This window comes from Musa acuminata, chromosome BXJ3-10, assembly GCF_036884655.1.
Source record: "Musa acuminata AAA Group cultivar baxijiao chromosome BXJ3-10, Cavendish_Baxijiao_AAA, whole genome shotgun sequence".
NCBI lineage: Eukaryota > Viridiplantae > Streptophyta > Magnoliopsida > Zingiberales > Musaceae > Musa > Musa acuminata.
Genome location: NC_088358.1, coordinates 32,794,200 through 32,817,541, shown reverse-complemented (window position 1 = coordinate 32,817,541; position 23,342 = coordinate 32,794,200). Strand labels below are relative to the sequence as shown.

At 39.3% G+C, this 23,342-nt stretch overlaps 3 protein-coding genes across 4 annotated transcripts; 2 read left to right on the top strand and 1 right to left on the bottom strand.

The window, feature by feature from the left end:
* Window positions 1-4,127: 4,127 nt before the first annotated feature.
* LOC103969642 (ethylene-responsive transcription factor RAP2-13) lies at window positions 4,128-6,186 on the top strand. Its single transcript, XM_009383231.3, has one exon. It carries the CDS (start codon window positions 4,691-4,693, stop codon window positions 5,882-5,884), a length of 1,194 nt encoding a protein of 397 aa, XP_009381506.2. The 5' UTR covers window positions 4,128-4,690; the 3' UTR covers window positions 5,885-6,186.
* Window positions 6,187-10,404: 4,218 nt separating this feature from the next.
* On the top strand, window positions 10,405-11,404 carry LOC108951477 (uncharacterized). The gene has a single exon (XM_018819309.2). It carries the CDS (start codon window positions 10,591-10,593, stop codon window positions 11,185-11,187), a length of 597 nt encoding a protein of 198 aa, XP_018674854.2. The 5' UTR covers window positions 10,405-10,590; the 3' UTR covers window positions 11,188-11,404.
* A 791-nt stretch (window positions 11,405-12,195) lies between these two features.
* LOC135651963 (uncharacterized) lies at window positions 12,196-22,411 on the bottom strand. 2 transcript variants are annotated; one of them, XR_010502008.1, is made up of 11 exons: window positions 22,302-22,411; window positions 22,003-22,204; window positions 20,400-20,525; window positions 20,036-20,188; window positions 17,739-17,868; window positions 17,146-17,187; window positions 14,636-14,956; window positions 14,480-14,531; window positions 13,702-13,779; window positions 12,919-13,034; window positions 12,196-12,658 (listed from the first exon to the last, which is right to left on the bottom strand). XR_010502008.1 is itself a non-coding variant. In XM_065172648.1 (10 exons), exons 1-10 carry the CDS (start codon window positions 22,364-22,366, stop codon window positions 12,971-12,973), a joined length of 1,233 nt encoding a protein of 410 aa, XP_065028720.1. In that variant the 5' UTR covers window positions 22,367-22,411; the 3' UTR covers window positions 12,763-12,970. The 2 variants fall into 2 exon arrangements, 1 of the variants encoding a protein (XP_065028720.1); XM_065172648.1 differs by lacking the exon at window positions 12,196-12,658 and having other exon boundaries at window positions 12,763-13,034.
* Window positions 22,412-23,342: the final 931 nt, after the last annotated feature.

Genomic DNA, 23,342 nt, shown 5'->3' with positions numbered 1-23,342 from the left:
TAGAAGATACTAATTGAGAAATGCCCAAAATATGAGTGTTTTATAAGAAAATCACCCAAATTTGGTGGGGAAAATATGTCTTTTCCCAACCTTTTTTTTTCTTTGCATTTGGGTTGGCTAATTATTTCCCAACTTTGTAATGAAAGATATACAAAACATATAGAAAAGAAGCCCATTTGGCTTCTTTTAGGCTTATAATTGGTAGGCCTTGTAAGTGTTGTTGGATCCTGAAAGAATTGGCCCAAAATGACATGATACAAGCATTGCACATCATGTTGATGAACTGAACTGTTCAAGCTAAGTGAACTGGAAATGGAGTTGTAAATGTAAAAACAAAAACATATTGATGTGCAAAATATTTGAGTGAGTTTAGCTTTGTATATCTTTCGACAAATGTGAATCTATTATAGTTTTGCTTTACTCACAATATATGCATCTTAGCTTTATCATTTACTTGAAATCACCATTGGTGTCTTCTAACTCAAAAAGACACAGGACTCTCTCTTTCACTTCTTCCTCATTTCTACAGCTTCCGATCTAAGAGAATGAGAATTCCATCTGCAGTAGTTCTAAATGGACAGCGGACTCTGCTTCCATAAACCTGCCCTATTTATTGATTGCAGTGCAGGTGGGTTTGCTTGCTTCACTTTGCGAGGACAAGATGCATCCAGAGATTGTGTTTTGAGATATGAAGGCCCTACATGCCTTGCTCCTTGCAAGACAAGCTCTGGAAAGACAGCACAGGTAGAGATAGAATTCTCGGCTCGCATTATTACCACTCCTAAAATCATCGGTGTGCCAACACCTCATTAATGCCGAGCCTCTATAGTCGTCAAGGTGTTCCTCGTTGCTATGTTCGTCCATGTGACCGTGGTCATAAAGCGTGTCTCGCTTCTCATGCTTTCCTGTGAGTGTTGTGAGAAAAGCAGGGCGTGATGGAAACCTATCACCCAACTCGTCACACGAGTCTTTCAAGTCCATTCAAAGCTGATGTTAGAATTCCACAGCGAGGCAGAGGTGAGAGGTGAGAGGTGAGAGGTCGGGTGGCGATTGGTCTCCACCGTGCGTGGCTCACGATTACCCTCGATTCCTTTTGGAGATGTTCTTATCTCGATATGTCAGGAATCACGCAGAAATCATGATGTGTTGACGATCAAAAAGCTTTTTTTGTTCCTGGCGTTCTTGGAGGAGCCTCAGCTTGAGGGCTTCATCTCAACCATCCTCACGCGATTGCGGTTGAAAACTTGGCCTCCGATACGAACAGATGTAAGCAATTTCACCTAATCGAGTGTCGTAGTCTTACTGCACATTTCCTCCACCACCATCGTTTCGATTCCACTGTTCGATGCATCACCAAACCCATCACGCTTAATTCCAGAATTAAAAATCTGTACTATGCAAACACTGTTCTTGTACACGTCAAACAAGGCTGGAATTTATATCATGTCGGCAATTCAAACTTCCACCATACAACCATATGACTATTCAATCATAATTTGTGGGCGCATCTCCATTCAACACTCGTAATTAGATTCAGACTGCTGCTGCTAATCGTCAATATTCGAGCTCGGAGGATCTAATTAAATTTATTTTAAAGAATTTTACCCTACTAAATTTTCCCTAACAGTTTATGTAATCGAGTAGTCTTATCATTTATCTGTCTCCATTCCCAATCGACTCTTCTTCGTCCTCGCGAGGGTAGAAAGAAAGAAAGAAAGAGAGAGAGAGAGAGAGAGAGAGCATGCAACTCCTGCTCTGCCACTGTCCTGCTCTCCCTGTCGTGGCTCTGTTACGCGTTGACTGTCTTTAAAGAGCGGACGAAGTTATTGCAGCCACGCACCTGTCGCCCTCCCACCGGTGCAATCCGCGTGGGCGACGGCGTCTCCACCTCCGCCGCGAGATCCGACCGTCCGATCCTCGTCGCCGACGGGGGTTCTAAAGCAGCCAGCTGCTTCGAGTGCACGAGTCTTGAAGCCTGCGGCGGGGGGGGAACGGGCTCACGTGGTCGTCATGAATGCCGGCATTTAAGTGGCGACGGTTGCAAGCAGGGGAAGTTGCAACCGCCGCAACGACCGGTGCGGACGCTTCCTTTTCCTCGGGCTGGCAATAAATAACATCAAATGGGGGGGGGGGGGGGGACGCAGAGAACGGGGTGCAGAAGGTGGGCGACGCACGTGGCGTGGAACCCACGCACATCTCTGTCCCGACACGCCGCAATCCACGAGCTGTTCGTCCTTTCGCTGTTGCGCCAACCCAACCGCTGGCCCGCTGCTCGCACTTTGCACCGCTCGCCAGTAGCGATCGCAGGTGTCCGTTCGTCATTTGCTTAGTCTTTACGACGCGGTCAAGTCACCGGTTGGACCGTTTCTTTACTATAGAATATTTGATATTTCTATTATATATATATATATATATATATATATATATATAGAGAGAGAGATAAAAATAAATAAATAAATAAAATAAAATAAAATAAATTACATTAAAAGTGTGGAATTGGCTCGAGTGTTGCTTCCGTGTTCCAAATCGATGGGCGGCTCGGTTGAAGACAGAGAGACAAGCTTTGCGTTGACGTTTGCATGATCGCAACTTTCAAACCGATTTCATGCTTTTCCTTGGACGCGTGAATGGTGTCATTATCTCATCCTTCCATTTCTTTTTCTTTCGATTCAACGTTGACCTTGATCTTAACCTTTTTCGATCCATCATCTCAATAAAAATAATAATACATTTAATAAATCAAATTATTAATATATTTCTAAAATAAATTTACTAATTAATTGATAGTTATATTTAAAAATTTACTGAATAAAATTTTGGAATCTTAAGTGAAGTATATTATCATCAAACTAATATTTTAAATTTTGTATTTAAATTATAATATCATATCTACACTAATCAATTTATAGTTATAGTGATCGAGAAGGATAAATTATGTTCTACATGGATATTATTTTCGTAATACAAAGATTAACGCATTCAAGAGGAATAAAGAAAAAGTCGATTAATTTTACGATTTTTACAAAATATGGTGCAATCAAGAACTAAATATTTAAAAATTTATATAAAAGATTAATAAACACACATCAAATAACTATTAGTGTCTTTTGAGAGAGAGAATGGATTGTCCAAAAGTATTCTTTTATACTTTTTCACAAATAACATTCTATATATGTAATAAAAAGAATGTAACTTTATGTGAAATCACTGCCCCAATTTGATGATACAAATGAAGTTGATGGTAAAGTAATTAATAAGCCAATCTTCTAGTAGACTCAAATGGAGGAACCATCCTTTTCACACACCTAAAAGGTTTTTCTACTGTCCTAATCGTTACATGTTTGCAACTATAGACAATTATATTTTTATTAAGGAAAAATAAATAGCTTATTTTATGATATAGGCCATAGTGAGGATGAATCAATGATAAAATTGATTATTCATTAATAGTTGGAAATTTTGTTCTTTATTCATAAAGATATATAAAATTATATATACATTAAGTATCCAAAAAATTACATTTGAAAAAGAAAATTCACATGATTTACACAAAATGATTAGTAAATCCCAACCTTGAATAAAGAAAGAGATATTCTACCATCCAATCACCCACTTCAATCACCACTCTTAATTTGAACATGACATTGCAACCATCTCATCTTGTATCCCTACTCCCATTATTCATCTCCTTACATTGAACACAATAGAAAATGTAAGACTACAAAGTGCATGTCTTAGTTTCTTTCATGTGTCAATCCTTCGAAGAAATAAATATAAATATAAATTATATATATATATATATATATATATATATATTTGCACCTCATTCTTGAAAATAGAAACTTTAGAGGTATTTTCTTAATTAAAATAAATAAAAGAAGTTAATTGAAAAAGGGCGTATCACATCAATTAACCGATGCCAGGCTGTAAGTCGAAGGACGCGTGTCCGTTCAAGACCCATTGGCACGTAGGCGGTGACGTCACTATTATGCGCGTGCGATCACACGTTTAGTTGAGGATAACACTAATCACGGTGGTTAGCGAAGACGAGGGGAAGGCGGCTTTATATACCGACCACCGTGAGCCTGCCTTCTTCCACCAAAAGATAGAGTGAGCTCCACCACCACAGGCCAACTCCCCCCACCCCCCCTTTCCACTCTTCGGTGAGGCTGAGCGATCCCCCATCCGAAGACATCACAAGGTTTGTCCCCTGATCCCTTCCCCCCTCCTCTGTCGTCTTCTGTCTCCTGTAGAAGAAGGAGAAAAGAAAAAAATTCTCATCTTGAGGTCCTTTTCTTCGTTGTTTCAGCGAGAAAAGAGGAGACCTCGGTGTCGTTTTTCTCTTCCTGTCTTAGGGAGGCAGAGGTTTCATAACGGAGATCCAGAGTTTTTTTTTCCTGGGTTTTTCTCATCATTTTTTTTTGGGATTTTAGTCGACCTAGAGGGTTGTTTTTCTGTACCCTGTGGTCGCTTTTTCTTCAGATTTTTCTCCTTCTCGTAGATGCAAAAGAGGTCAGCTTTTTGAACTGAACCTCCACTCTGGAAGCCCAATTGCCTGCTCTTTGATTTTGTTTGAGAGCCGGGTTGGGCTGTTAGCTTCTCTCTTCTATTGATCTATCTTGGTAAAAAGATCATCTTTTTCTTCTTCTTTTGGTTCCTCTTTTGTTTGGAGTGTTTGCTTAGATCTTGCATGGCTACAGCCATAGATATGTACAATAGAAATCCATTTACCACCGCAGATCCCTTCGATGAGGAGCTTATGAAAGCACTCGAGCCTTTTATGACAAGTGCTTCCGCCTCCTCCCTCTCCCACCCTCCTCCTCCTCCTCCTCCTCCCTCTTCCACCTCTTCTACCACTACTCTTACCTACTCATATCCTTCTCTCACTTCCACTCTTCCCCCGTCTACCTTCTCTTCTTCCCCCCGCTTCTCCAACCCCTCCTCTCTCCAAAATCCAAACTTGGGTTGCTATTCCCTGCAAAATCCCACCGTTGGCGGTTACCTCTGTCAAGATCCCGCCTTGGATGCCTGCTCGCCTTCGCCGTCTGTCGCCGGGTCGGTACCGGAGCGCTTCTGTAGCTTGGACCGCCTTGGTGTCGGCAGCGTCGGCCGGGTCGGGCTCACCCAACTTAGCCCAGCTCAGATCCAGCAGATTCAAGCTCAATTCCTCTTCCAGCAGCAGCAGAACCTCCTTGCCGTGAGACAATTGCAGGCGAACCGCCACCACCACCAAGCTGCGAGCTTTCTCGGCCTGCGACCTCAGCTGATGAAGCACACCGGTTCCCCCGCTGCCCCGAAGCCCACAAAGTTATACCGCGGGGTGCGGCAGCGCCACTGGGGCAAGTGGGTGGCGGAGATCCGTCTCCCCAAGAACCGGACGCGCCTCTGGCTTGGGACCTTCGACACCGCCGAGGAAGCCGCACTCGCCTACGACAAGGCCGCCTACAAGCTCCGCGGGGACTTCGCCAGGCTCAACTTCCCCAACCTCCGGCACGCCGCCGCCGCCGCCCCAGGTCCCCTTCTCTCCACCGTCGACGCCAAGCTCCAAGCCCTCTGCCAGGGCTTGGCCAATTCCTCGAAATCGAAAAAGAGGAGCAGCCCGCTGCCCAGCTCCACCCTCAAGCCCATCACAGAGTCCGCTACAATCGGCAGCGGCGATCCGCCGCCAACGGTCACCAAGGAAGCCGCGCCCAAGGCGGGCTCAGAGGACAACAAGTCGGGGAGCTCGTCCGAGGGCGAAGACTCCTCTTGCTCCCCGCCAGTGCTTGAGATGCAGCATTTGGATTTTACCGAGGCGCCGTGGGATGAATCGGAGACCTTTATGTTGCAAAAACGCCCATCATGGGAGATCGACTGGGACTCCATTCTCTCTTCCAGCAGTTAGTAAGTAGCTCAGGACGCAGGTCTGGTAGTTACTGTTGTCTCCAGTGGCTGCTGCAAATGGTATTTTAGACATTTGCTGAGCTTCTGTAGAGACTCTCTCTGTGGTCTTCAGTGTAAGAGTCCATTCAAGGATAAGGTTTTAGGTGTAGAGTATGTTGTGGTTGTGTCTGAGACCTGCTGTTTTCTGCTGTTTGTTTTTTCCTCAGCAGAACCAGTGAGGAACAATGTTGTATTATAGTCCTGTGTAGCTTGTAGTTATCCAACCTGTTATGTAAAATTTGATGTCTGCAGTCGTTGAATTCAGATATTGTGGCCTAGAAATTCATCAACTCTGGAAGGTTTGTCCAAACTTTTGACTGCAGGGAGGGGGAAAGAACTTGGAAGCTGATCCAAAGTTGTGTGATGTTGTGCTGGATCTTAAATCTGCATGATTTCCCCCTCTTGATGATACATCAAGTAAGTAATCTTGTGTGGATGGCAGAGTGAAAGACTGACCATATCAATGTTCAATGTTCAATATTCTGGATATGATCCGAAAAATATTGGAATAACATGTTCTTTTACCATGTCAGTGGTGAGGGACATAATTGCCATATCAGAGGCGTCTGCTTCTGCCTTTGGACATCTACCGAAACCCATGAGTGTTTGATTCAGATACGAAGGATCTATCTAAACGAGTTGCCAACTACTTCACAGTATGCTGAGAGAAAATATGGGTAAAGAGGCAATTGTATTCTCGGCTTGAACATCGATCGTTCATAAGATTTGTTCTCTGCTTCGCAGTTTGCTTGACTCAGTCAGTAATTGAAAAGGTGGCTTGGTACAGAAGACTTGTACTGATGCTGGTGTGATTTGGTCAATATACACAATCTTATTGGTGCCAAGTTGAGGGACTATTTCAACTTCTCACAGTGTATCATTCATGATCAAGACCTGCCCTGTAGTTGAGTCACTCACTGGTAGGTATGATCATTCATGTTCAACAACAGCTGTTCCATACTGGAAGAGTGGATGGGAATGAGATGGGAGCTTACCTTGGTGAAAACGACCCCATGGCCTGCGGAGGCAGCCAGGCACCATGTTCTACCCCATTTATCCTTCTTTACTGCCCATCACAATCACCAAAGAAATGCAATTCTTTGGAGGATGTTCCCCACCAGAACCACCCAGCCAACCGCAGCACATCTCTTTGTTCTTACTCTTGGAAAACAAAGAATCCCCCTTTGCAAGCAAAAGATGTTGCTTGGACCAGCAGAAGTCTGAAAAGAGCAAGCAACTAGCAGAAGTTTATTAGTTTCCTTCCCTTTTTCTTCTGGTCTACATTGAAGTGCTCAAAAGATGATCGCCTTTGGCTTAGGTGTGAATGCCTCACAACCCTGGTGAGGATTTCTGCAGACACTGAATCAATGTGAAGGAGGAGCAGTGAGACAAAAAACTGGCATCAGATGCTTTTCTTATTGTGGATGGCAGGTTAAGTGCACTAAGAATCACCTCAATAAAATAAGTAGTAGATTTGAATCATCACAACTGCTTTAATCATAAGAGTTCTATCTAACCATGTTACAGTCAATATTGCAGGATCAAATACCATCGACAAATTATTGCTACTTTATACATATCAAGCATCAAATCCGTCCTAACGTGCCGTATCGGCTTAAGCACCTTTGGTTGTCTTTCCACTAATGCGAGATCCGTGAAAGATTAACATAAGTAGAAATACTTTTTTATGTTACGCGAAAGAGCAAATATATTTTGGCATCAAACCTCGCCCTTAATAAGTTTACTATATGCTACCAGTTACTGCATCAGGAGAAAACCTACAAAACAAGCACAAAAATAAAACACAGATGTCATAACCTTCAATCCACCTCAATCTCATACCTAATCATGCATGCATAACATTGATTCCCCTTGACTATTGCCAGGGTGCCCTATCTCTGTTATGGGTTGTGCAAAGGTGTTCTCCTCCTACTAATCATAAAAACTGAATATTGAAAGCATCACTGTGATTAAGGTACTGCTAAGGCTGCATATTTTCCATGCACTTAAAAAGTAAGTTCATAGAGACAGCAACCAAGCTAGAGCACATTGATCCTCCTCCTCGGATCTCGTATTGGTAGGAGTGTCATTCCATTGAGGTCAACAAACAGATTGATTTAATGAAAGATAAATGCTAGAGCAGTTGTATGGAACCTGCCAATGCAAGGAAAAATTGCTGAAATGCTACAATCATGTCGATATATTAGATATTCTACCACTAAAATTGGAAGAATCTATGACAGTGTTACAAGAAAAACCTGCTTTGCAATTTCATAGATTAGCTTCTCCAGTGGAAGAGAGAGATATATGTATGACTAAGTTCCAATGAGATCTGGACAAACACACACACACAACTAAGCATCATGAGCAGGACCATAATGTAGGTTGTAGAGAGAGCTCATAAATCACAAAGCAAGTCTACATATAGGTGAAACATGACCAACTAAGTTTTGAAGAGATTAAGGAGGATGGATGTTGAAGTACAACATTACCTTTTATCTTGTGAACTTTCTATATTTTCCTTGGAAGCTGATGAGGTTTTCTTTGCCAGAGCATCCACAATGGAATATATAGATTAACTTGAATAAGAGTCATTCCTCCACCAAGGACCCAAGGAATTAGATCATTCACCACAGGAGATGTTTGCATGAGCCATTTAACTGTAACATATGTTGAATATAAGAACCAAGATGAAAACAATAACAAAGGAATTAGTCTTCTATGTCAATGCCTAAGAATGAATGTTTTCTCTTGAACAAGCATCAGAATTTTATCTGCATGCTTCCATTCACTGAAGTACTACATAGATTGTTTTATCTTGAACAAGCATCACAACTTTATCTGCATGCTTCCATTCACTGAAGTACTTCATAAACATAAGAACTAGGTTTCAAAATGAAAAGCCACAAACATGTGATCTGCGAAGGCTCCAATCTAATAATGAGAGCAACACAGATGTAGTAATCGGATTGTAGGATCCCATTAAGGATTAGCATGACTTCTGAGACTACTCATGTGTCTGCTTAAAGCGGGTCGAATGATAAGAATACCTCATTTACACTTTTTAAGCATATAAGATTAGCCAATTAGCTGAAATATTCAGAACCAAAAGGAATAAGCAAAATAAAACATATGGAAAAATGCATCTTGTGTTTGAGTTGGATTAGGTGAGGAGTATTTCTCCACTATTCTCGAACATAGGTAAGCTTTTCCATGGATATCTTTGTTGTCATCCTTCATTGTTAGAAAAACATGCTCTTTATATTTTACAATCAATGTTATGATCACAGCTCCTCCTCTAAGAATTCGTTCACCATTCTAATCCTCCTCTAACTATCTATTGATCACTATTTTATCACTATATTCCTTAGTCTATCATATCAGATTCAAGATCCTGTTTGCACTGCAACATTCTCATCCCTGCATCTTCTTTCTACGCTTGATCCATGTCAATCTGATGAACACTTGCCAATCTTTTTGTAAAGCATTTAGTCATGACTCATCCTTAATCCCATGCAGACGAGATTCTCTCCTCTGTCTCACCATTGAATCTCATGGAGTTTTATCCAATGCTGACAGATCTGGCTATCGTTCTTGGATTCGTATTCATCTCTCTCTCTCTCTCTCTCTCTCTCTCTCTCTCTCTCTCATACACACACACACACACACACACATGTGGAGTGAATTGTAGCCTTTTTGAAGTTTGGGCCACATACTAATCTCACCGAGTAGCCCCATCTCCTGGTCAACCCATTCAGTACTGGGAAAACAGTCGGATGCACTCAATATCCTGCATGCAATAATGGATGCTTCCACAGACTGTTCATGTCAAAACCAATCCTCTCTCAAGTATTATTGTGACTGAAGAGTGGAAGCAATGGTGAGGGTGTATTATTGATGTTGACTTTGTATGATGTATATGGCAGCATGTAGAATGAAGAACAGAAATTATGTTCAGATATATGGCTTTTAAAGATACTTGTTTCGATTTTGAGGAAGAGGTCAACTTTACCTCAAGAATTAGATTTCAAAGTTCTTATTAGATGCACACTTTAGCTTCCACACAAGTTGATTACATGAATCATTCGTGTTCTACTTGCATTGATCTGTATACTGTGTGACTTGATTCAAATTAAAAGGCCCTATTTCTGAGTCTCAACAAAAAGTAATGCTGCACTTCCTACATTCCTGTCCAAAGTCAAATGTGAAGACCAACGACCACCAAGTGCTGCTATCCCTCACTTATGGCTTAGTGGATGACCAAGGTAAGTGGTTGCATAACCCACACATCTCCTCGAACAGGAGCCTGAATCCTTTTGACTTCCTTCATGGAGGTTACAAGTCCACCATGCTGAGCCTTATCTCCACAAAAGCACTTCCATATGACCCTTTTTGTTTTGTGGCCTCTGGCTCCTGGTTCATCCAAAGTCTATTACAGTTGGCCATCTTCTGCAGTGCCCACAGGGGTTGGGGTTCATATCGAACAACACAATTATATATCAAGCTATTCTTCTTTCGCTATCAACAAATTGGCCCGCTTCCACTGCCTGAGACACCCCTCGCACTTTCAACTTGTATATAAGCAGCCGTTGCCTGACGACCGTCAATATCCACTTCGGTCTCTTCTTTGATCTCTCTACCTCTCCTTCTCATTCCATTCACTTCGTTATGTCTAATTGCAGTGAGCTCTCTCACCTCAGATGTGAGATAAAGGTTGATAGACTGTCAAACTTCGATCTTGATCTCCCGGGCAACTTGAGCATCAGATACTTTGTGGTGGCAGGAACCGGGAGAAGAATTCGCGTCGACACGCGTGAGGTCCCTGCGACAGGCAACCCGCGTTGGGAGGAGATCGCCACCATCGAGTGCCAGGGCGCCGCCGACCCCGTAGGTGAACTGCTCGAGCCGCACACGGTGGTGTTCGAGCTTCGTTGGAGGAGGAGGAGAAGGGGTAGAGCTTCGGTTCTTGGAGGGTTCGCGGGGTCGAAGCTCTTGGGAAGAGCTGAGGTGGCGTGGAAGGAGGTGGTGGCCTCGCCGGACATGGCGTCGAAGAGATGCGTCAGATTTGCTGCTGTGAGTTCCGAGCTTTGCGGGCTTGAACCTCCGAGCCTGTCAGTGGAGATGAAGGCCGAAGTCACAGAAGCACCGAAGACGCAGAAGATTGGCCAGAGTTTGGCCATGGAGGGACGTGGTTGCACGAGCTGTGATTGGGATGGAAGCGAGGAGGAGATCTTTCTTGCTGCAGCAACACTCAATGCTTGGTAGATGTTCACACGCAGAGCTACCATGAGTGCGGGACTCAGGCTTTCAGCTGACCGTCCGCTTTGCATGCGCTCGAAGTCATTCGTCAAACCTTGTCGCTTACACTAATGTAGTGTTCTGGTATTTAATGTTCGTGCATCGTTTGACTGGTGAGTTCCATTGAAATCCATGCAATTTCCACATAAAAGTTGACCACTGTATCCTTGGTCAAAATAGCAAAGGGAAGGTCGTCGGTGGTGCGTGACTTCTATTTGGAATCCATTCAATTGCCACATCAGAGTTGACTTATGAAATGGACCCTACGTAGAGAGAGAAAATCTGAAATATGGGGAAACGGAATTTCTATGTGATCTTTATTAATATAAAGATATACAGGAATTGAATTTAAAATCTTATAATAAATTATTAAGATTTTTACCAACTAAATTAAGTGTCACTTTTTTTTTCATGGCAATAATTAAATATGTCAGATAGAATTTGAACCCTTAATTTTTGGTAAAAGCAATTGATATATTACAATTAGACTAATATTTAAGGTATAAAAATATATCAAATAATTTTTTTAATTTTTCATGAAGAACATCGACTTACAAATTTATTGGCCAAGTTTACAAGAAATAGGCATATATAATTATATTTGTATTGAGAATCTAAGCTAGAATTTTTGGTTCACCCGAATGCAACCCTTTTCTTATTATTAAGGTAAGTCAAGATGAATTTATATAATGAGGACGAATGAGAGTGTTAAATTAATTCTCTCACGGATGACCAATGTTTTGCTCTCCAATCAAAATCCATTTTTCTTTTGCAAAAAGGAATAAATAAAAGGAAGTTGAAATTGAAGCACACAGCAAAAGTATAATGGAAAAACTAATTATGATTCATCCCTCTAAATTTCGATCTAACTTAAATATCCCCAAAAACATTTAAAAAAAAAAAAAACTTACCCATACAACTTTTGGTAATCTCCATAAACTAACAAACTTTGAACATTAAAATAAACTTTAAAACTAACCGGATAATTTAATCATTTTATATTAGTATATTGTTTTGATATTGGTAACCTTGTATTGTTTGGATTGATAGTAACACAGGAGAGATGTTCACGAAGAATCTTAAATTTTATAAGGATAAAATTCCCTCCTGTGTTACCATCACAAACATGTGTGCCTTTTGTGTGAACAAATTTGACAAAAGTACAAATTACCATCTTAAAAGAATAGCTTCCAATCAAGACAGGAAAAAAATGAAAACCTAATAGCTAAGCAGCATCTTCAAGTGCTTTCTGAACCTATAAGAGTGACTTCATGGCGGAAGATGTCTCAAGTCTTACCTCCTCTATTCGTATGGAAGGTGAAACGTTGCTCCAGAAATGGCTTCATCAACGGGTACATCTGCCGGGCTGCAGGATCAAGTAGACAACTACTAGGAATATATGCATGCTGCTCGCTGCATTTTCACTCTCTGTATTCACCTTTAACAACCACAGCAAAAATTAAGAGGAAACCAAGCACCTATCAGACCCCATGAATGACACTATTCTGTCCCTACAGAAGCTTTTAAAGATCAGCCGCAAACTGAAGTCAAGAAACTGGTTCAAATTATCCCATTAAATTAAAAACGGGGTGAACGGTTGGCTACACCCAGAAACTCAGATGACCTAAATGTATCTTTCTTGTCTGTGCATGCTGTAGAAAGTTATGTCACACTTGGTTGTCGTTTCAGTAGACTTACAACATTGGAGTTCTTATGAGCAGATTATACATTTGGTCCATTTATAGACTCTTCAACTCTCGGTTGTGGAACTCTGAATTTCAGTGTAGGTGCCGCTATGCTCATCAAATGTGTACCTGAATGAAAAAAAAACTACTTTTTAATAGAAAGCTTGAGAATTACTCTAGATGGAACAGATTATAGGAACAACTAGGAGAATAAAGGGAAAAAAATTCAAAGTCATACAATTCTGCTGATATAACAATGACCAATGAATTGCTTCGCTACATGAAAATCATTGCAAAGAACAAAATAACCTTACGCTCCGAAAAGCAATATAATAGTATTTATAAACTTGATTAACTCAAGGTTTGCCGTACCATGATGTACCGCTCAATACGGACGATATATATTGATCCAACAGGAGATTGGTACGAGCGATACATCAGTATGTCCCTATGTACCATGTGTTGGTATGTTCGATATAGCTCAGTATAACTCGACACGTACCATACTGATGGTTGGTCGATACGTCGATACGGACTGGTAACGCGAACCATGGATTAACCACAAAGGTTAATCATTCTATGTTATATTATTTAAATATGATCCACGCAGGTAACTTGGTCCCATGGTTATTTGTGTTGTCACCAACGAGACAACAATGGTGGTGATGGTGGTAAGGTCAATGATAAGAATAACAAAGAAGAAAAGAAAAAAGACAATAGGTGTGGAAGAATTAAAAACTAAATAAATGGTGTATTTCACGACTACTGGTGTTAACTTAATTTTAGCCATAAATACCATGTCCCTGTTGCACCACAGCAGTACATTCCCGAAGTAGGATCATAATAATAGCCCAAGCTGCTGCTGTAATAGTAACTGCACGGAAGCAGGCAAAATAGAAAGTTATTAACTATTACAGCAAAGAAGCAGGCAAAATAAGAATTTATCAAAATCAAGATATCTGACGAAACTAGAGGCATACTAGTAAAGCCACTTCAAACTGGAAAAAACATCAGATTGTTAAGGTAAAAGGTATTCTTCAATGAAGTTAATGAACACAACAAAATCGAGTCCAAAGATACAGAATAACTGGATGTGTGCTTCAAGATTCAAAATTCTAGTTTACACACTACAAGATCAAACAATGAAGACAATAATAAAATTTGTTGGTCTAAAATTCCAACCTTTGACCAAAATTAGAAGATATGACCGAGTTCAGGAGATGGTTTCTCAAACTAAAACAAATAACAAACATAGTAAAGCATTCGCTGTGAAGAATTTTGTGCTTAGTTTAAACAACACAATTTAACAGCAAAAAGTACACTGCCTTCTTTTTCCTTCATCAGCACTCCATTTTAACATGCCTACTTTTACATCACAGAAAAAGAATAAACAAGAAATGACCCTGTAGATTAAATTGATTAATAAGAAAAAATATACATATTTGCCATCCAATTTATCCAGAAGAATTTCCGTTGAGTCAGTCAAAGATTGATTTGACATCAAAAAATAAAAACTGGAGAATGAGATGCTAGGACTCCTTAATTTTTTCAAAAAAGATGGCTGAACTGCTTACCCGGATGTTTCGTCATATACATAATCATTTCCATCCCCTCCATGACTGACAGCTGCACGGGAATCAAACTTTAGAAGAAAATCACTTACATGGACGGCCGTAGCCACCTAGTTAAGGGAGGGCATTCATTTTGACACATTAAAAAAAAAAAAAAACCTCCAGAGCCCAGGTCTTGGGAAGAACCCAAGCTTCCTGAAGTAGGTTGATCAGCCTGCTCAGCACTGGGGACAGGTAGATTCTCGTTGGCATTTTCTTCATCCCCAAACATGTCAATTTTGTCACCACTATCATCGGGTGATGCTTGTTGAACAGAGACATTAACTGCCGAAGGTCTAGGATGTATGTCCCATATCTCTGATTTTTGTTCTCCATGTTGCATACCATCAGAAAATATATCCTCCACACAATCTGATTCAGAAATGATGCCTTTTGTACCAGTCGTATCAGCTTTTGCACGAGTTAATCGCTCATATCCTTCTGCAATAGATTAAATTTTACAAGTTCATAATTACTTCCTGACATAGTAGTATAGTACATGGAAGATGAAAAAGATAATCAGTTGAATAATTGCTAAGAAAATCCATGTTCAACATAACAAATATGGTATCCTACATTTAGATGTCCACCTTAAGGAGTTATTAGAAATAAAAAGTAGCACTAAGGAAAGACAGTGGAACTAAGAACAATATAGCTGCAAAACATCACCTACTCATAGCAAAGCAAGCCACTCCTTTATAGTTCTACATATGGACACTCACAGCAGAATATCATACACCGAAATGCAGTTAGTGTAGCCATGCGACCACATGCATACATAGAACAGCTGGCCACATGTGCAGATCTGGTCATGTGACCACACACATAGGTCTTTAGTCAGGTTAGCAGAAAAAAAGCATGATCTACCATCTAAGTTAACCGATCAATCCTTCTTGACCTACCATCTTCTTTTGACATAATAATGTGCCATGACATTGAACTTCTTTGTTTCAACAATTCCATATTCAAGTAACATAAAAGATAGACTAACAGGTGCCAACAGTTGACTGCAGAGCATGCACCATTAAATATATAGGTTATTATGCATTAACATAAAAACGATATAATTTTATAATCAAGTGGATCAATCTTTTCCTCAGATGTAAATGACCACTATGATATAAAGTAGGTTTTGTAGAAAGTTACCCATTTAGAGGCTCAACATACCCCGAGGAACAACACGAAACAGATAAGGAATCATTTATCACAAACAAGAAACACATTCTGATCAGTTCTCACAACCAAGATACCTTCTCCATAGAAATTAACAGATGGTAAAAACATTACCTTTGGAGCATGATAGGTGACACGATCCTAGTAAATAAGGCTAATAAAAAATGGAACTCACTGAACTATGTTAAGCCCCCACTCATCTAGACTCTTTCTACATGCATTAAAGAGTTTGAAAAGATGACTCCAGTTCAAAAGCGATTTCTTCTTGTAATTATATTTGCCTCGGTGACTCAAAAATTATTAGTGTAATGCAAAAACCAGTTTTATGTTGCTTGATTTTCATTCATCTTCTCATCATTTGAAGTAGTCTCCAGCTATAGCATGTAATGACCTGAAGTGTTTAATGGTGATAATGTTTTAAGCCCAAAAAACTGAAAATTTGTCATCATAAACCATAATACGAGCTATGAAGGAAGGAATGGTTGAGTCCTAGTCATAGAGTTTGTCTTTCAACTAGTGTATAAGATTGTTTAACCTATAAAAAGGATATAAGCCAAACTGATAAAGATAATATAACAAAGAGAAAAATATTCTGTGGTACATGATAGGAGGAGAAAAATGAAGCATAAAACTAAAGTCTATGAAAGTGAAAGACGAGTCATAATTTGTGAGCAACAAACTTCTATCAGAAAAGTCACTCCATTCTAATACTGTGACAGAAAAAATAGTCTCAGGCTCAAGAATGAGTTTTAAAAAAAAGGATAACATATAAAGTTCTGTAGGTTTTTATGGCCTGTACTCTCTTTTCCTTCTTAAGATTGCATATAAAGTTGCTAACAGTAGATATATCCCATACATAATATTCAAGTTACCAAAACACCTGCTCATATATATGATAGAGAAAGGCTGCTCAAGGTATGGTTTTAAAATGCAGAAAAAGGATTCAGTAAACAGAACGATCGTATAAATCTTCTGGGAAGCAGAAGAATGAAAGCCTATGCAATTTCAAGTTCGTCAGTACTCAGTAGCTACAATAAATTATCGTCGCCAAAGACAGACATATAGCAGATAAATGCTACATCACTCCTGTACTTGGATAGCGAAGGTTGCTAATCAGAAATACTGTTGCAAACTGAAAGATAAGCATCAATATGATTGAAACTACTCACAATCTTTGAACATAACAAGCAACAAAAGCAAAAAAATCATTATGATAAGTACAGATTTTGAAATAAGGTATTAACAGTACATCAAGAGCAGAAGAATAAACTTGAGCACCAAAAATTGACATAAAAACAGACACAAACAAAAGAGAGGTCTCAAGAAGCATATTTATGCCTGTCGGATATATAGGAAAGTCCGACTTGCTATTATGGTCTACAGGTTACTGTATGTATTTATCTGTAAATAATTAAGTGTATACTTCTCAAAAAAATTAGAAGAAACGACACATCCACCTGCTTCCCGCGCAAAGGTCTCCTGTTCTTCATAGTAAACATCTGGAAACCAAACAAAGGAAAAAAAGTTAGTTATATTGAAGTATTGAACAACTGGGCAAATCATTTCACTATCTTATCAAAAGCATTTGAGCCTTCCAATCAGGAAACTCTTCAAGAGAAAATAGAGATGTTAGAGCACAACAACAGCACAATAACCTCAAGTGGTTGTAAAAGACCTAGCTTATCTAGTTTGTTTCCTTAATAGGAAACATGCATTAAGACCACTTGAAAAGAAAAAAAAAAGATCCCACCTCATCAAAGAGCAAACACCTTAGTGCATAATGAGGATAACCTACTACAGTGTGACTCAAGGATTACCGTTCCAATCAGAACATATCAACACAGGTCAAATGACCAGCCAACTTTTGGTCTCTATCAAACACAACAGGGGGCACGCAATGGTCTGTGTCAAACAGAACAGGAGGCGTGCCAATTGGCATGACGGGCCAGAAAATGATCAGCATAACCCCATGATACAAGATGGCAATCCTTCTTCAACCAACCAATAATTATATAAATATATAGTTTGATGACATGTAATTACACTCAACTGTAATCTCCATTCTCCATGAGTTTCATGGCATCTTCAGTGAGTTGATCAAATATCTGTTTTGTGGCATCCAACATCTTTGCTTTCTTGTCAGTGGAAGTTCCTTTCAACCTTTTCAAAGCTTGTATTATCTGAAATAGAAGACGGCAAAAATTAGAAAAGCATCAGACTCAGTAACGTAATAAAACTGCAAATATCCTAGTATTATCACTCTGCTTGAAGACCACTGTTCGATGGAAGTATTTCAGTATATAAATAATTAATTAAGTGGTTAGATTCCTTTTTTATTTTTGTGATCTAAACAGAACTCAAATGCTTTCTCATCCACATTAGAACCTCATGAAACAATTGTGAAACAGCAAAAGTCAGATATTTAATTGCAGATAAGAATGCCACAGAAGAAGTTGAATAAGAATGTTCACAGAAATCATGTTGTTACTAGTTTGTCTAAGAAACTGTTTGCAGCATCAAATTTGAGATGGATCAAAGGACTGGCATGCCAGATCTGTCATGTTTGCTAGCAAGTGTCAAGATCTAATTGGTGCCATTAGGATATGTGCCTGGCCTACGGACAGCATGCTTTGTCCCTATATGTAGTGGAAAGAGCCATGCCATAATACCTTGCATCTATTCTGAACTGTCCCGACATGTGGACATGCTGGTCCATAAGGCATCCTGGACTCTTGACGTGGCCATCTTGGGTGACGAAGCATCATCAACTTTCATCGTGACCTTGTCAAGCCACAAAGCATCCTCAACTCCCAATATTGGGCAAACGTCATCAACTTTCAACACGATGATGTCAAGCCACAAAGCATCCTCAACTCCCGATGCTGCCATGTTGGGCCATGAAGCGTCATCAACTTTCGATGCGGCTATCTTGGACTATAAAAAAATCACCAACCTTTCAGTTTGGTCAAGTCAAACCATGAAGAGTCATCTGTCTTTGATACGGCCATGTTGGGAATGTCACATCAACTCAATCCTTGAAGTGTACAGTGCACTCTGACACACTTTGCTCCTTGGAGTGCAATGGGGGCAAATGATAGTAGGTAATATGACGTGGAGAGCCAACCCGATCAACATCCACATCTCCCTCCTCATCAGCACCTGATCAACATCTATGCCATCAGCCGCATCATCATTAAAACCCTAGCGACCCGGTTTCCTGTTCTAACTTAATGGATTTGGTTTGGACAATGCTTCCACATACATTTAGGGCTCTCCATAAATAGGGGCTCTCAGGTATGCAAGGCTCTCTCTGTGAAATTCAAAGAAATAAACACACATTTATTCTACTTCCAATCTCAGATAGCCAACAAACTTGACGGTTGTGTATATGCCCCCAACAATAAGTTTTAGCAGATCAGATACCCGAGCCACTCACTAGACCACCAGACACCTCCACATCAACAAGCGTGATTCTCAAGTGAACCAAGTGTGGATTTGGGCATGACTGGATTAACTTCACCATGTGGAGCGCACAACCACATTTGATTTTTAACAAGCTAGCAAGTGTCACGATCTAATTGGTGCCATTAGGATGTGTGTGGCCTATAGACAACATGATTTCTCCCTATGTATCATACTGGAAAGGAACTATGCCATAATACCTTGAGTCTATTCTGAATTGTCCACAGTAGTTAGTAATCATCAACAGTAGTATTATTTTAGGTACCTAGATGAAGGAAAAATAAGTGTATAATCAGTCAACTACCTAGTTTAATCAGCTAAATTTACTCCTGAAATACCAGCTGCATATTGATTATTGACACAAGTTGGGGGGTCTAAGATTAAATAATATATGAGGGCAAGTACTGAAGAATTACTATTTATTCAAGGTAACATGTAATTGTATACAGCAGCAACCACATGGATTCTATATAAAAGGGGTTCTTAAAGGTAAATGGGGACAGAGAACCTACATAACTATAACCTTAAAATATGATCATAAGTGAATCTTAGATTCCACAGGACAACTAGCAAGTCAGATATGCATTGATCAAGATAACAACTAACAAAGTTACACCAATAGATGGAAAGACATTTCTGTTTTCAGACTCCCTATCCAGTTGTAACAACTATTACAAAGCCAATATCAAAAGCCTCACGAAATGAGTTCATTGCTTCTGTATTTTGGTACCGAAAGAGTTCAACCGAGACAAATCCAATAAGCAAGTTGAATACAAATTAAGACTTGATAAGACAAGCACTAGACGTTTTCAGCAATCATTCATCATAATAAACTGCAAAAGAATAAAGTCAACAAAAATAATAATTCATAAGTCTTGAAGTTACCGTTTCTCCTGGCTGAAGTGCATCAGCTATTCTTCTTTTTATTTTCCCTATATCATCTGAAGAAAGATCCTCATATACCTCCTCTGCAGTACTTTTTGGCTGAAACTTTCCCACAAATCTTGTATCAACTTCGACATTATCTAGCCATGCATCCTGGATCGACCGGAAATAAATGTCAAGTGTACATCCCACATTGCACGACTATACATATATATACATACATATATATGTGTATCTACACGCGTGCGCGCGAGTGTGTGTGATAATAGAAGTGGTGGGAGAAAGAAGGGAGAAGAACAGAAAGGATGGGAAAGAATAGATGGAAAGGGAAGAAAAGGGCAAAGAGGAAAAGCAGGGGGAACACCTTAATTTCATTTTGTCTAGTGTATTCAACAAAATTTCCATTTGCATCAAAGTAACCTTCTTCTCTCTCTTGCTTCAAATTAAATGGTTCTATTTGAATCCCATCATCCTCAAAGTTGACATTATCCTGCCACATAATCACCATTAGCTATTAGTTGTCTATGTATAAAATTAGTAGTGATACTGTCATATAATGTTGATGAGTAATAAAAGAATATTCATAATTACATATATGATGAAAAATGACAATAAAGTGAGAAAATGAAACAGATCATAGTAGACACAAGCAATAGTCTCAAATGCTTTCATTCTGAGAAAAATGCTGAAGATAATGTGACCCAGAAATACAGACAAAATAAAACAATGGTAGTTTGAGTATCTGGTGCTAACATCTTAAGGAAACAAAACATATTAGCCAGCACATAACAAGTGAAATTCTTAGTTGAGAATTTTTAGAAAAGTAATGAAATACAAGTGTATATCAAAACAACAAGTTTTACCAAATGTATCTTCAACAAGGTGTGTATCAAGTATTAACTAATACAAAAGGCTTTCCATATTGAGTTCGGCTAGAATTCTGAATACTCTTGAGTAGACATTGTGGGTGGACAAAGCAGAAGTGCAGAAGCATGTCATTGCCCACCCACCATCGCACTGCCAGCCACACCCTGCCCCCATCTGGTACTCCTCCCTCCTCCTCTTCTCCTTCTCCATCTCTACCTCCTCTTCCCCCTCTTCTTCTCCTCGCCCCTCCTCTCTTGGTACTATGATGCATGCCGACATACTATTCCATTGGTTAAAAACAAAACTTATGATTATGAATGCTCCAAACCAAAGTAAGAGAACATATCGATTCACTTGCACCGTTTTTAAGCATCTCAAGCATAGCCATTTTTGTTCAATATTATAGTCATACAAGTCAAGTACTTGGTATGAAATGTAAATAGACATCAGGAACATTTTTTTTGACTGACTAGCAAACCGTCTATATCAATAAAAACATAAAAGTAAAGTTGATTGTTTTTGTTTTGAAAAGTCAAAAGCTCAAAGTTGAGGTGATTAGATTGACACAATTAAAGAAGTTGAACCCTAACAATTCGGAATAAAAATAACTCATATAAATGGTGGTCTAAAATAATCTCTAATTCTACTTGCTAACCAAAAAGGTCATCCTCTAGCAACCAAAATTAAATTATCATAACTAACCCTGATTAATCGAACCCTGAACCAATTTAAATGCATCATTAAGACCCACAAAAAACCCATCCTTCGCAGCCCAAGTGTATAATAATACTTAGTATCCCCCTCCACAAAATTAACTTACTAGCAAAAAAACTAAATGTGATGGAAGCATCATCCTCATAAAAAATGACAGCAATCGATATCCATACCTCTCCCCGATCCTACAGATTGACAGGAAACAACAAGACACATTTTCAGACAGCCTAATTTCCATAAACGTGATGTAAAAGGCTGCACTACAAACACATGGTCTTTCCTGAAACATGTATCAGATATGAGAGGAAACATATTTTTACCAAAAACCACTACACTTGTACAGCTTTTATTTCATAGATTTAAGTGACGAGGGAAGGTAGAAGCACCTCGTACTGGATTTCGCCCGAGAAGACATCCACCTGGTCACCTAAGACCTCGTTCTCCCGCGTCTGGTTGCGACGCTTGGCGCGCTCCTTGGCAGCGAGCTGCGGGTCCATCCAGTTGCCGTCTCCGCCGTCCCCATGGAAGGGGAGGTCTTCGCTGCCCCTCTTCGCTTTCTTACCCTTAGGAAACCTAGCCCGCCTCTGCCTGCCATCGCCCCCACATCGGAATCAATCAAGGAACCCTACAGTTCGCACAAGAAGTAGGAGAGGTTTGGAGTAGAAAAAGGAAGGGAGGAGCGTACTCCGGCGGCGGCGGCGAGTCGAATTCGTCTGGGGGAAGCGGTCGCTTCTTGGACGTCTCTGCCATGGGGAATCGATGATGAGTCGGTCGGCTCGGTCGATCTGATTTGGCCCATATATTTAAATAGCTGTAACGAGTGAACGTTTATGTATACGTATTCGTTCCATTGGGCCCAAATATTTTACCAGGAAAAGCCGCAAATCTATATGATTTGGTCCAAATATACCATCAGACCACTTCATAGTAATCCCTATTCATTTTTACAAATAATACAAAAAAAAATCATAAATTAATTTAAATTTAAATATATTTTTAGATATATTTTCTGATTTAATTAACTTATTTTAATTTCGAGTGTTATTGTGTCAACTTCCATTGAGTCAATCTAAATAATAAATATTTTTATTTTGTTTAAAAAAAATTAATATTGTTAAAAATTTTAAAAAAAGTAAAACATGTTTATGTCCTATTATTATGATTGGGTATGATTTAAGTGATTCTTTCTTAAAAACTTCTTATGGTAATTTGAAATTAAGAAATATTCTTGTTGTTTCCAAACTAAAAAATAATAATTTCTATTAGTCAACTTATAAATGATAATGCATGTTTTTTTTATTTGATACTAACAATTTTATGATAAATGGAAGGCCAAAGCCAAAATATTACGACGAATGGACAACTGAAAAGATAATTTTATATTCTCAAAGAGACACAAATAAAAACATTATCGACTATTAAAACTCGAAAAGCCTCATCAGATTTATTCTCTTTTCGCTGCAAATCCTAGATTTTTTTTATTATTCGAGTTCATTTGCTTTCACTCACTAATACTGTCTCACAAAATCAGCTTAACCATGGCAATGAGATAAAAGGAGGAAGGCAACTAACTAAATCAATTGATGAGTTTTGAATTATATTACATAACAGAAATATAAGAAAATCATTAGTAATTGGAATTCATTCTATGCAGCACAAAATAAATATTGGGATTCTTTCCGTGCAACACAATAAATTGTTTCCTCCTTTTATCCATAATGCTCAA